This window comes from Aquarana catesbeiana, linkage group LG04 (assembly GCF_042186555.1).
Source record: "Aquarana catesbeiana isolate 2022-GZ linkage group LG04, ASM4218655v1, whole genome shotgun sequence".
Classification (NCBI taxonomy): Eukaryota; Metazoa; Chordata; class Amphibia; order Anura; family Ranidae; genus Aquarana; species Aquarana catesbeiana.
In genome coordinates this window covers 292,405,433-292,420,482 of record NC_133327.1, presented here as the reverse complement: position 1 = coordinate 292,420,482, position 15,050 = coordinate 292,405,433, and the positions used below count along the sequence as shown (strand labels likewise).

The following is a 15,050-nucleotide window of genomic DNA, read 5'->3' as shown; positions in this document are numbered from 1 at the left end:
AGAAGGGGTGTCATATTCGTGGAGCCAGGTTTTGGTGAGAGCAAGTAGATTGAAAGAATTAGTGACAAAGAGGTCATGAACAGCAGTGAGTTTGTTGCAGACAGAGCGGGCATTCCAGAGGGCGCAGGAGAGAGGGAGGCTGGTGTTGGGAAGAAGAGGAATGGAGACTAAATTGTGTAGATTGCGACTACATACTACTACTAATACATAATACTACTGCATATATGCTGTTAACAGAGAAAATTGAACCAAGGAGAAGTGCGAGTGTACCTAGAATTGAAGAATGCTATTTTGAAGCGAAAGGGTGGTCACACCAAATATTGATTTGATTTGGATTTCTCTTCTGTTTATTTACTTTTCATTTTGTTATTTGATAAAAATATACTATTAAAACCCTGATGGGTTTTACTTCCTCTTTATTTCCCTGCAAAGGTAAAGCATAATGGGCTACTATGCATCGCATAGTAGCCCATTATGTGTCACTTACCTGAAAACAAAGCATGCGATGTCACCGCTGTCCCCGCTGGCTGGAAGCATCCGTCTTTACCGCTCTTCCTTCTGGGGCCACGGACTTCGGCTCTGTGACTGGCCGGAGTCACGTGACGTCACTCCTGCGCATGTGTACAGGAGCCGCTAGTCACGGCATGATCCCTTTAGAAATGGTAGGATCATGCCCTTTCTACAGTGCACATGTGCCAATGACATTGGCACATGCGTATATTGTAAATATCTTCTAAACCATACAGGTTTAGGAGATATTTCCAGCACCTACAGGTAAGCCTAAGTGGTTTACAACCACTTTAACACTTCTATTTTTGAAAACATTCCTAATTTACAGCATTTTTTCACACTTGCCGAAGACTTTGCACAGTACTGTGTATAGGTATATATATATATATATATATATATATATATATATATATATATATATATATATATATTTATATTATGGAAACAAAATGCACTATTCTTAATGAGAAAGAGTATATACAAATGTAACTGGCATTGGTTTAAAAATGTATGTGCATTTAATACATACAGTACTTATAATTACAGTTTTACAAATACTATGCTCTTTGGAGAGGTGATAGCTCCTGCAGTGCCTATTGGGGTGAATGCATCACTTTTTGGTACTTATTTAAGGATGCAAGCAGGCAGAAAAGCTTCTCAAGCAGGTAGCTCTTGCATCAGTTTAGGGTTTCAGTTCATACAGTGTGGCTGTAAATGCAAATCTCTTGTCTGGAGCCTTTTTTGTGTTGCATATCCTACACTGTAAGAAACCAGCTATTAAACTTAAGGCTGTCTACAACATTTGCAGATATTAACAGTTTTTCCAGGTTGTGGCAAATTGAAGGTGAAAGTTCAAATACCAGCCAATTCCTCCTGTCTAGTTCTCCATTCAGCAGTTGGTTTACCCTTTTATGCCTCTAAAAAGAGGTTTCCAGACAAAGAACCAAGCAAGTCATTGATGCAGCCTTATAACTCTTAAATTGTTGTCAAATTTATCATAGTGAAGTTTTACAAATTCACACTCCATCTGGAATTTGCTTGTGTGTTCAGATATGTTTTAAAATCAGTGAAGACTTATTAATAGAACACAGCATCTGCGGAAAACTATAGCTTGAGGTGATATCACCTAGAGAACACCGAAATGTTGCTATAACGCTTATACTGCACATTTAAAAAGCAGTTATCCATTTTATAACTTAGCAAAAAGAAAAAGAAAAGGACAAAACATTGCCTTTTATTCATCAGTGAGACCACTGTTTAATTTTTCTGTCCAATATGCAATTCTCTTCACTGCAGCTGTACATAAAAGTAAGACTTGGTGTTTGTGTGTTTTATGTACATAACCAGCTTTGTCCCTCAGAGGAATCTGTCACATTAAAGTGTTTATAAAGTCTATTTTCCAGGTAAAATAAAAAATGTGTTATTATACTTACCTGTTCTATGCAATGGTATTGCACAGAGCAGACCCTTATCTCCTCTTCTGGAGTCCCCCCTGGCACTGTCCACTCCTCTTTCCTGTGTGCTTGCTTTTGCTCAAGCTTATCCAGTGTCCTCTCCTCCCTCACAGGAAGTTATAAAACTTAAAGTGGTTGTAAAGGCAGAAAGTTTTTTTTTGTTCAAATATTTTTATTGGGTTTTTTAGATATATAACAAAGTAGTACATCAACATTTTGGTTCAATAATTTCATCCTACACATATATAAGACTTATATAAGTGACCAAAATACCTTACCAGTATCTATTATGATTTGTTTGCAGTACAATACAATACAACTAATAGTGTATTACTCTTGAATAATAAATGATAATAATAATCCTTGTTTACCCCAAATGGGAACTATCTGTAAACAAGGGTAGGTTGCTAAACATTAGGAAAGGAGGAAAGGAAGGTAAAAGGAGAGGAAGTTACTGTATCAGTTCAATCACTTAGTTATATGACCTATCTGAAACACAACATTAATATTTCTCGTTATTTTTCAGGAAATTTGAAGCTCTAGGATGTAAAGTCCATGCAAGCCAAACTTTTGTAAATTTAGCTATAGCATCATTTTTATGCACTAGGGTCCATTGGAATTACATTGCAGAAACCCTAAAGAAATGTGGCTTTTCCGGTTTCATTCATGAAACCATAATGTCCCTTTACACGGTACCATCAGCTAAAGTATTCACGTCAGGAAGTATTTCAAGCAGTTTTGAACTATCTAACGGAAACAGACAAGGTTGCCCCTTATCGCCTATCATTTTTTTAATTAATAATCGAACCCCTTGCGGAAACTATCAGAACCAATTCTAAAATTAGTGGTATTAAAGTTGGACAAATAGAACATAAACTGGGACTATTCGCGGATGACGTCATATTGACACTTTCATCTCCTGTTACTTCTCTGACCGAAGTCAAGAATACTTTAGAGGCCTTTGGAATAGTATCCTATTATAAAATAAATCCTAGCAAATGTTACGCCTTGCCAATGAATATTCCACCAGATCAAGTTAACGATTTGTGTCGAAACTATATGTATATCTGGGATATGCAATTTATCTCATATTTAGGGATCCACCTCACTTATCCCACTAAGAAGCTGTATGAGGTCAATTACACTATTTTGCTAAAACAGATCACTCAAGACCTCCAATTTATCCAAAAAAATAATTTATCCTGGATCGGTAGAATATCGGCATTCAAGATGCAAACACTACCAAAAATTTTATATTACTTCCCATCCCTTCCAATTCCATTACTGGTAAAGTTTTTTGGCCAAGTCAACTCAAAACTAAAAAACTTGATCTGGGAAGGAAAAAACCTAGGGTTTCATTCTCGATTATGACCTTGACGGTACTCTACCTCCTCATTGGCTGAGACAGCAACGATGTGCCATTGGCTCCCGCTGCTGTCAATCAAAGTCAGTGAGCCATTGAGGAGAGAGGGTGTGGGGGTGGCCCATGCCTCGATATCTGAATGGACACAGGGAGCTGAGGCTCAGCTCAGGTGCCCCCATAGCAAGCTGCTTGCTGTGGGGGCATTCAACAGGAGGGAGGGGCCAAGAGCACCGAAGAGGGACCTGAGAAAAGGAGGATCTGGGCTGATCTGTGCAAAGCCATTTCACAGAGCAGGTAAGTATAACGTGTTTGTTATTTTTAACAGAAAAAAACAAGACTTTAGTATCACTTTAATTTACTGATGAGGCAATTCTATGGCTGGATTCTTGTCCAAATGGGTGAAAATATATTTAGCAGAAAATACCCAATCAATAGCAATGGTAAAACAAGATTTTAATCACCCATGATTGAATGACTGAAGTCAGCACAACTTTCTTTCATTCACTAACATTTTCTTTTTGCTGAGGGAATTTTTCCTTTAATTTATTTCACTTTAGTCTTACTGAACAAAGTGAAATAGTGATGACCAGTCATCCAATCATGTGCCAGCAAAAATCCTGTTCATTTGCAAAGTGAAATACCGTCAGTACCAACTAACTTTGAAAGTGAACATAATGTACTATATTTGAAAATCAGTGTCACTATAGTTATTTTAATGAAAGTCTTTCATACAAATTGCCCCAGAGTATATTATCATTTGTGCTTATCATAATTTTAAATAAAATTGGAATTTCAAAAAATAAATTATTGCTAGAACCAATTGTAACCAATTTTAAAATATATGTGCTTTCTACAGACGGATTCATTTCTGCACATTTTATTATGTATGAGTGGGGGTGGTGATGGTGTTGAATAAATATCAGTTGTGGGTCTGCTAGGGATTTCTATTTTCCATATAAGTTGTTCCCTTACAGTACAGTGTCCTCTTTCATTCTTACTTTTCCTCTGCCTGTTTTTTGAAACCACTTTTACAGCATAAATGTTTTAGCTGTTCTACTATTATTTCCAGTTGCTCTTGTGAAATCTTAGTAAACTAATGAGTTTTTTTTCTTTCCCTTTTGAAGTGAAAACTACTTCTTCCTTTACCTGGAAGCTATGTCTGGATTTGCGGTTTTGCTGTTTACCCACTGTCATACAAGGCTGCCAGAATGTTTTCATTTCTAAGCCATATAAATTCACAGTTAATCATTGGCTGTATTTAGGGCTCACTCCTGGAATTTTCTTTTTCCTTTCAGTTGAAAGAGACAAGGACTTTTCACACCACCGAAGGCACTACAAGGAATTCCGATTTGACCTCACTCAAATCCCACGTGGGGAAGCCGTCACAGCAGCAGAATTTCGCATCTACAAGGATCGGAGCAACAATCGCTTTGGGAATGAAACTTTAAAGATTAGTATTTATCAAATCATCAAGGAATATTCAAATAGGTAGTGTGTTAATAATAAGAATATATGTGTATAATAGTAAGAGTGAAATATAAATATATATAAAGTTTGTGTGGGTGTGTATATGTTAAAAGAAGTATATGAATCTTAACAAAAGAAAACATCTGTGTGTTGATGGAAGTTACAGATAAATATACGTATCAATTCTTGAAAGTTTTATGTTTTTATATGGGTGTACAACAACAATCTAGGCTTAATGTGGCTTTCAGTCCACAAGTACGAGGAGGCAATTTGTTTAATTGGCAGTCAAGGGCAGGTGTAATAATTTGTGTTAGTAAGGTCATCATACTGGGGAAGGGAAGCTTGGGTACAACATGCAAGTGTCAATATGTGGGAATTATGGGCGACTGTCAATGTATGTGGCCATTTTTGTTGGGGGGGATTGTGAATATGTGTCTGTCCTTGGATCAGTGTGATTGCAAGGAAGTGTAGATGGCTGTCATTCCATGTAACACATCAATCTGGGTAGGCAGCAACTGCAGTTGTGTTTATGTCAGTTATGATAGGGTAATGGTGGGACTGACCATAATTTTGCTGTATTTTATTGTGATGAAAACATATAGACCATAACCAAGAGATTTACATAGCTAAATTAATTATTTGATGAAAATGTGCAAGCGTAATCTTGTTTTCCAGATTGAAGACTATAAATATGTAGCACTACCCCTAAAGGAGACGCTGTAATTTAAATGGTTCTTTCCCAAGATTAGTGCAGAGGTAGCCAGGCAAACAGTAACAGTTTACTCACTTTGGCACATTAATCAGTCTCTAGGGGATGACTTTTTAGGATTTTTATTACATTCAGATTGAATGTAGGGTAAATTATGATACTTCAAATCTAATAAATATTTGTACACTCCACTTTGCAAAGCCTCCCTGAACAGTCCCTATGCAAGAACAAGCTTTTTAAAAGCTATCTTAGTCAGAACTACCACTGGCTCTTCCACCCAAAGGAAACAGCACACAGTCACTAGGCCCTGAACTCAGGTCAGTACTCACAATGCCACAGGATTATCTGATGCCTCCTTTCAGTATTCACTAGATACTCTTTAGTGGGGGGAGAGGTTAATGCTCACAATGGTCCAGGACAGCCAGACCCTTTCCAATTCCCACTGGGCACTCTTCAGTGAGCTCTCCAGACCAGGTCCTTAGGTGAAATCTTTATTTTGATCATCATCAGAAAAGGATCCTTAGACGTTATCCCCCAGATATGCCTTAGTTGGGACCTGTATAAACATGCAGTAAACTCCAACAAGAAAAAATTTAACTTAAATGCCTCTGGATAATATTCAAGTAGATTGCACAACAGTACACCAGCTGCAGTAAGAAGTAATATACAATATAAAACAATTCACTGCGCTTAGTGTTAGGTAAATTGATATACACACATATATATCTTATACACCCCCATTAAGTGATGATATAAGGTGCTCGTGCCTAGTAACGTATCCGTGTGCAGATGTGCTCAGACTGGGTGCCACACATGGATGTGCACTCACCCTAGGAGTTGACTACCTATCTCTAGTGTGGTCTTTCAAGCGTGTGGGGATACCCCTGTGGAAGTCTGTTGGCTGACCTCTCATACAGAAAAATGCCTCATGTAGATGGATGGAAATGACAGAAAGAAATCCTCATTGTGCAGTGCCATTATAAATGTTCAGCTCGATTCCCGAACTTCCTGATGATGGCATATGATTGGCTGAAACGCGTCAAGGTTTTACCATGTTATCGGACATACTTCCGCCCATAGAACACCCGAAAATCAAGCCAAATGCTGAGAGCGGTGTTATCCATGAGTGGGCCGATTAGCCCATAACATAATCACTTGCTATACATGCCAGGTGCCAGGACATTAGGCACCTTCAAATGTGAGTGGAAATTTTATATTGTTTTTAACAAAATAAATAGTTTATAATGGCACTCAGGTTCTTCTACTTTAAGCCTTTATTCAATAATTGATCCCCTTAGTGGCAGTGTCTCTATGGAGCCTCTGACTCACCTACAGTGCCAGGTAGCAGCCATTATTGCTCTGAAGCCATCCTTAGGTCCTCCATCAGTTCCCAGGGAAGTCAGTTCTCATCCTCCAGTCTCTTTAGCTCCTAATCCTCCTCTGTCAGGGTCATCCCCGGGCTCCTCCTGCTGTTCAGCCAGATCTGGCTCGCTTGGCTCCCAGGCAGGCAGAGGGCCCCAGCTTTGGAGCTGAAGTACCTGCAGAGCCTGGCATGGAAGTGTTGGAAGGTGAGGTGCTCCGTCAGCTGCTCCGGCAGCTGCTCCAGCAGTCCTTCACATTCTTCCATCCAGGGGTCCAGGTCCAAGACCCTGCAAAGGGTGTAGAACTCTTCCCCAGAAATGGTGCCCTCTCCTGTTCAGTCCAGGTGATGGAAGAGCCAGTACACTGACCAGCCTCTGAGTGCGGCTGCTGGGGGGGGTACAAGAGGTCCATCCATGCTCCTCCTCTAGCATGACAGGTGGTAAGGGATGATGCTGGTGGTGGCCCTGGGATGTGTGAACCAGCAGCCCCAACTCACCGAGCAAGTGCTGGCTATGGCCTGTCCAGGCCTGGCCACACTCACCATAGCATCCTTCTCCATCATGGCAAAGATGTGAACCACATGTGCTTTGAAGTGAAATGCAGAATGCTGTGAAATTCTGATTCTCCATGTGAGCTGCGTGCATACCCAGGATGTAAGGCAAGACTTTCATACAGATAAATAATAAAAGGGCTGTGCAACACTGTTACAGCAGATGCACAATAACAGTGTAATACCCACTTGCAATTAATGATGCTGCAAATATTGAAGTTCTCTATGTTCCTATAAGAAAAAAAGAAAGGACAAGGCCTTCCAAAGGGGTCACAGTAACTGAACACTACAGTTGAATTTCATAAAATTTTATTATCAAATATAACAACATTTATTTTGTCATATTTGATATTATGGTGTGTTTTTTCTAAATAAAATGTAATTGAATTCAACTGTAGTGTTCAGTTACTGTGACCCCTTTGGAAGGCCTTGTCCTTTCTTTTTTTCTTATATGTAGTTTTTGTGGTCACATGGACTGTGCCATGTTGTTGATACTACATGGTGAAAGGTTGAGGTAATTACTGTATTAATTATCTAAATAGTTGTATACTAATAGTGCGGTAGATCCGGGCACCACAATATTTTTTCAGTTGTTCTCTATTTCCCTGTCAGTACCCACAGCAACAACACAGAGCAAGCTCAAAAGCATGGTTAGGGATTTTTTCAGAGTTGTAGGCTAGTGATGTGCTGAGCTGCCCTAGGTTTGGTTCAAGAAGTTGCCAAGCATGAACCCTATTGAAATCAATGGGAGCCTAATCAGTAAAAATAAAAATGTCAATTTTCTTGGCTAATATGCAACAGGTGTAAAAAAACAGCATGGGGTGAACACTGGCCTGTACTAAGAAAAAAAATTAAATTCCATCGGGCCAGGAGCAGCACTTTTTTAAATGCTTAAAGTGGAGCATTAAAAATGTCCAATTCCTCTAAATAACATGTACGATAAAACAGCAGTGAAGTATTAAAAACAATAGGATTTATTAAAAAAGGAAAAGAGAGGCATAGGGGAACCCTTTAGGTTTACACAGAGATGAGCTTTAGTCTAAGATTGCAAATTACAAAAACGTTAGTCGACATAGTACATCGTCCTCAGTTAAATCAATATGTGCATGTATGGGTGCATTTTTGTAAATGGTAATATTTATCTTGAGTAAAGTAATGTTTTGTTTCAGGTTTACTGGTCATTTAATGCAACCTTCTATAGCATTCTTCTCTATGGAATAGCTTTGCAAATCTGCAGCTCCCAAACCACAGGCTATCCTTCTTTTCTGTTCTTGTTCAAGTCATTTCTATATGGTTTTCTTTTTTTTATATATTCAGGTCAAAAGTTTGCATATTTTAGGTAACAGGAGTATATACTTGGAGAGATCTTGAGTAAACTAAGAATTCAATCCCAGCTTCTGTTTGACTTTTCAATTGCTACTTTGGATTAAGTGGTTGGCTTACAACCAGATAAAGTTTTATTCTGCAGCACCCGCAAGTTTTATTTTTAGACAGACATAGATACAACAAAAGCAGTTTATCATGGCAGCTGCTGCTATATTAAATGTTCTGGGCTACACATAGGTGCCAGTGAGATTTAATTTTTTATGCTACTGGAAGAATGTAAGGTACAATATGTTTACTATGGGAAGCATAGATAGTTCATCCAGGTGCTTATCCAGCTGTGTAATACCACGCTGCACACCATCTAAAGGATTTAAGATTACTTGTCAACCTGATCTAGAAGACTTATGCCGCATACACACGATCGCACATTCCGACAACAAAATCCATGTTTTTTTTCCTACGGATGTTGGCTCAAACTTGTCTTGCATACACACGGTCACACAAATCTTGTTGGAAATTCCAAACATCAAGTACGTGGTGACGTACAACACGTACGATGAGCCGAGAAAAATGAAGTTCAATATCCAGTGTGGCTCTTCTGCTTGATTCCAAGCATGCTTGAAATTTGTGCATCGGAATTGTGTACACAGGATCGGAATTTACGAGAACTAATTTTGTTGTCGGTAAATTTGAGATCCAGATCTCAAATTTTGTTTGTCGGAAATTCTGACGGAAAATGTCTGATGGAGCCTACACACGGTCAGAATTTCCGACAACAAGCTCCCATCGAACATTTCCCGTCGGAAAATACGACCCGTGTGTACGCGGCATTAGAGGTGTAGATTTAAGTCATAGGGGTTGATTTACTAAAGTAAAATAGACTTTTCACTTTGCAAGGGAAGTTGCACTTTGAAAAGGATTTTTTCCCAGAGTTTATTGATTGAGGTGAAGCTCTGCTGACTTTCATTATACAATCAAATACAAGAAAAATGCTGTCTTTGCAAAGTGAAATTTCACCACATTCATTAGACTCTGGGGAAATGATCTTACAAAGTGCAACTTGACTATTAAATTGAACAGCGTATTTGCCTTTAGTAAATCAACCTATGATCTGTAATTTCCTAAAGAGTTATTACTGAACAAATATACTAAATATAGGCCATTCTTAATGTATTTGTTAACCACTTCAATACTGGGCACTTTACTGGGCACTTTCGCCCCTTTCCTTCCCAGGCCAGTTTTCAGCTTTCAGCGCTCTTGCACTTTCAATAAGAATTGCGTGGTCATGCAACACTATACCCAAATGAAATTTTTATTATTTTGTTCACACAAATAGAGCTTTCTTTTGGTGGTATTTATTCAAAAATCAATTTTTTATTTTTTGCGATATAAGCAAAAAAAATGAGCGGAAATTTTGAAAAAAAAATATTTTCTACTTTCTGTTTTAAAAAAGATCCAATAAAATCAAATTTTGTCATAAATTTAAGCCACAATGTATTCTGCTACATGTCTTTGGTAAAAAAATCCTGTCAAGTGTATAATAATTGGTTTGTGTGATCACAGACAGATGTACGCAGATGATCATGTACAGATGTGCACAGATGATCACGGACATATGTGTGCAGATGATCACGGACATATGTGTGCAGATGAAAAGATGATGTTACACCAAGTAAATAGATACCAAACATGTCACGCTTTGGAATTGCGCACATTCACGGAATGGAGCAAAACTACAGTATTTAAAAATCTCCATAGGCGACGCTTTAAATTTTTTTACAGGTTACCAGTTTAGAGCTACAGCGGAAGTCTAGTGCTGAAATTATTGCTCTTGCTCTAACATTCTCAGTAATACCTCACCTTCAGTCCGAACGTCATTTACATGTGTGGGTGCGACCTACGTATGTGTTTGCTTCTGCATGTTTTTATCACTTTTAATCCTATTACAAGAAATTTAAACATCCCTTGTAATAGGAATAAGGTGTGACAGGTCCTCTTTATGGAGACATCTGGGGTCAATAAGACCCCAGATATCTCCTCTACCCTGGGAAGCATGAGACAAAAAAACATCAATCTCTGATTTCCAGGGTACAAAACTGACAGTGTTTACATCTACCAGTGCCTGAACTGACATCATGATGTCGCTTCCGGCCTCCCAGGACCATAGATATGGCTGGGGAGCATTCGGTCCCTGGCCAGCTCTTTAGTAATCTGCCACCGCTGGGTTGGTTCTCCAGGTCCCCAATCACAGAGGAGATCTGGGAGAGGCTCATGAGCCTCTAGGATGGCTTTTATAAGATAGGGAATAGTTGACTGAAAACAAAGATGCAGTATCTGTATGATGCCTGTAGCTGCAGTCATCATCAAAATATCACCACTTCAACCTAAGGACGTCGTATGACGGCCTTCTGGCTATAAATCGTTATTGTTATTAAAAAACCTACCTTTCTATTTGAATTTGTGGATGCTGTAGTTTTCTAAGACGATTAAAACCGTTAAATGCAATATGGCAACATGGAGGTGCACTGTACACTTTTGATGTACAGGATGAAAAAGGAAATTTTAATTCCTGCTTCTCTGATTGGTTTTCTCCTACATCTGCATTAAGATACAAGTTAAGTTTGGGGCATTTCCTGCAACAGGAATGACATTTTTTGGGTGAAATATGTGGTAGCTATTTTTAAAGACATACAGACTGTGCATCTTTCCTCATCAGAACACTAATGCCCTGTACACACGGTTGGACATTGATCGGACAAAATCCTAGGATTTTTTCCGACGGATGTTGGCTCAAACTTGTCTTGCATACACACGGTCACACAAAGTTGTCGGAAAATCTGATCGTTCTGAACGCGGTGATGTAAAACACGTACGTCGGGACTATAAACGGGGCAGTAGCCAATAGCTTTCTTCTCTTAATTTATTTTGAGCATGCGTGGCACTTTGTGTGTCGGATTTGTGTACACACGATCGGAATTTTCGACAACGGATTTTGTTGTTGGAAAATGTTATAGCAAGCTCTCAAACTTTGTGTGTCGGAAATTCCTATGGAAAATGTGTGATGGAGCCCACACACGGTCGGAATTTCCGACAACAAGGTCCTATCACACATTTTCCATCGGATATGCAATATGGCAACATGAAGGTGCACTGTACACTTTTGATGTACAGGATGAAAAAGGAAATTTTAATTCCTGATTCTCTGATTGGTTTTCTCCTACATCTGCATTAAGATACAAGTTAAGTTTGGGGCATTTCCTGCAACAGGAATGACATTTTTTGGTGAAATATGCTTTAAGTGGTAGCTATTTTTAAAGAGATACAGACCGTGCAGCTTTCCTCATCAGAACACTAATGCCCTGTACACACGGTCGGACATTGATCGGACAAAATCCTAGGATTTTTTCCGACGGATGTTGGCTCAAACTTGTCTTGCATACACACGGTCACACAAAGTTGTCAGAAAATCTGATCGTTGTGAACACGGTGACGTAAAACACGTACGTCGGGAGTATAAACGGGGCAGTAGCCAATAGCTTTCCTCTCTTAATTTATTCTGAGCATGCGTGGCACTTTGTGCGTCGGATTTGTGTACACGCGATCGGAATTTCCGACAACGGATTTTGTTGTCGGAAAATTTTATAGCAAGCTCTCAAACTTTGTGTGTCGGAAATTCCTATGGAAAATGTGTGATGGAGCCCACACACGGTCGGAATTTCCGACAACAAGGCCCTATCACACATTTTCCATCGGAAAATCCTATCATGTGTACAGGGCATAAGAGTGCATCAAGTGATTATAATAAAGCAGGCTCTACAGCCGTGGCCAAAAGTTTTGAGAATGACACAAATATATATTTTCACAAAGTCTGCTGCCTCAGTTTTTATGATGGCATATACTGCAGAATGTTATGAAGTTTGCATATACTGCAGAATGTTATGAAGAGTGATCAGATGAATTGCAATTAGTTTCAAAGTCCCTCTTTGCCATGAAAATTAACTTAATCCCATAAAAAACATTTCCACTGCATTTGTGAAGAATACTTCAGGGCACCCAAGAAAGTCCAGCAAGCACCAGGACCATCTCCTACAGTTGATTCAGCTGAGGGATGGGAGCACCACCAGTGCAGAGCTTGCTTAGGAATGGCAGCAGACAGGTGTGAGTGCTTCTACACGCACAGTGAGGCGAAAACTTTTGGAGGATAGCCTGGTATCAAGAAGGGCAGCAAGAAGCCACTTCTCTTCAGGAAAAACATTAGGGGCAGACAGATATTCTGCAAAAGGTACAGGGATTGGACTGCTGAGGACAAATCCCCTTTCCCATTGTTTGGGGCATCCGGAAAAAACGTTGTCCAGAGAAAAAAAGGTGAGCGCTACCATTAATCCTGTGTCATGCCAACTGTAAAGCTTCCTGAGACTATTCATGTGTGGGGTTTCTTCTCAGCCAGGGGAGTGTACTCACTTACAATTGTGCCTAAGATCACAGCCATGATTAAGAATGGCACAAAAACATCCCTCGAGAGCATCTTCTCCCAGTCATCCAAGAACAGTTTGGCGATGAACAATGCCTTTTCCATCATGATGGAGCACCTTGCCATAAGGCAAAAGTGATAACTAAGTGGCTTGGGAACAAAACATCGAAATTTTGGGTCCATGGCCAGGAAACTCCCCAGACCTTAATTCCATTGAGAACTTGTCAATCCTCGAGGCGGGTGAATAAAAAAAAACTGGAATGGGCTGCCATCAAGGATGTGGCCCAGAAATTGACAGGAGACAGTTTTGAACAAGTCCTTTATTAAAAAAAAAAGTGTCCCGCAATCTTTAATTCGTCTTTAATCACAGCTTCCGGCGTTTCCGAGAAAAAATGGAAATACTCTGCCTCTATGGGAGGCGTCCCCGCGACTGCAGCCTTTTCACAATGACAACTGTTATATAACAGCTGTGATGTAAACAGGTGACCCCGCCCCCTCTGATCTCACATGACATCAGAAGGGGCAAGGTCACCCGGTTACTTCAGCGGGTGACCCGCCCTCAGCTATATAACAGCTGTCATTGTGAAAAGGCTGCAGTAGCGGGAACGCCTCCCAAGGAGGCGGAGTATTTCCATTTTTTTCTCGGGAACGCCGGAAGCTGTGATTAAAGATAAATGGACACTTTTTTTTTAATAAAGGACTTGTTCAAAACTGTCTCTTGTCATTTTTACTTTTTTGACACATTTTTTGGTGAATGGGTAGGGGTACAATGTACCCGATACCCATTCACATAGGGGGGGCGGGTTCTGGGGGCCCCCTTGTTAAAGAGGGTTTCCAGATTCCGATAAGCCCCCGCCCACAGACCCCCACAACCACGGGGCAAGGGTTGTGGGGATGAGGCCCTTGTCCCCATCAACATGGGGGCAAGGTGTTTTGGGGGGACCCCAAATCACCCTACCCATGTTGAGGGCATGTGGCCTGGTATGGTTCAGGAGGGGGGCTCTGTCTGGGCCCCCCTTTTCCTGCATCCTGACAGGTTGCGTGCTTGTATAAGGGTCTGGTATGGATTTTTGGGGGGACCCCCACGCCATTTATTTTTTATTTTTGCACAGGTTTCCCCTTAAAATCCATACCAGACCTGAAGGGCCTGGTATGGATTTTAGGGGTGACACCCACGTCATTTGTTTTTATTTTGGTGCAAGGGCCTGGTAATGGACTGGGGGGGAACCCACGCCATTTGTGTCAATGATTTGTATGTATATTGCCGGGATCCGGCAATACATTACAGCAGTTTTAAATGAAATTTAGAAATGTAATTTTGCTGCTCTCATTCATTACACTATGTACGGCGGCTGTGTAAGCACCTTACATAGTGTGGGGCGTGGACTTAGCCCCCTGAGCCATGATTGGGCAAAGGCACCCTGCCTTTGGCCAATCATGGCTCTCACAGCAGAGCGCTCTGTGATTGGCCAAAGCATGCAGGTCCGGTGCATGCTTTGGCCAATCAGCAACCGTCAATGCACTGTGATCTTGCAGTACATTGACAATCCCGCAGTTCATTATGGGGTGTTCCTCGAATGTTCCGAGAATACCCCATAATGTTATGAATTTGGCGAACGGAAGAACACTCGATGTTCCAGTCGAACTTACGTTTGACTGGAACATCGGGCTCATCCCCGTTCTTCACATAGCAAGTGTGATTTTAGCTATATCAAGCATGATGGTAACCTGCACTTCATCCCTTTCTACCGATCCCATTCACCAAGCTCTTCTTAGGATATCCTCTCTTATGCAATAGTAATGTAGTGTGCACAGCACATCACGGGGAGGATTTCTAG

The 15,050-nt window shown here is 40.3% G+C and overlaps 1 protein-coding gene across 2 annotated transcripts in view; it reads left to right on the top strand.

The window, feature by feature from the left end:
* The window catches only part of BMP5 (bone morphogenetic protein 5), a 207,729-nt gene that overhangs the window by 138,029 nt on the left and 54,650 nt on the right, over nt 1-15,050 (top strand). For both annotated transcript variants that reach the window (XM_073626687.1, XM_073626688.1), the window contains exon 2: nt 4,623-4,815. In XM_073626687.1, the coding sequence (XP_073482788.1) occupies nt 4,623-4,815 (193 nt within the window). The remainder of the gene's footprint in view (nt 1-4,622; nt 4,816-15,050) is intronic.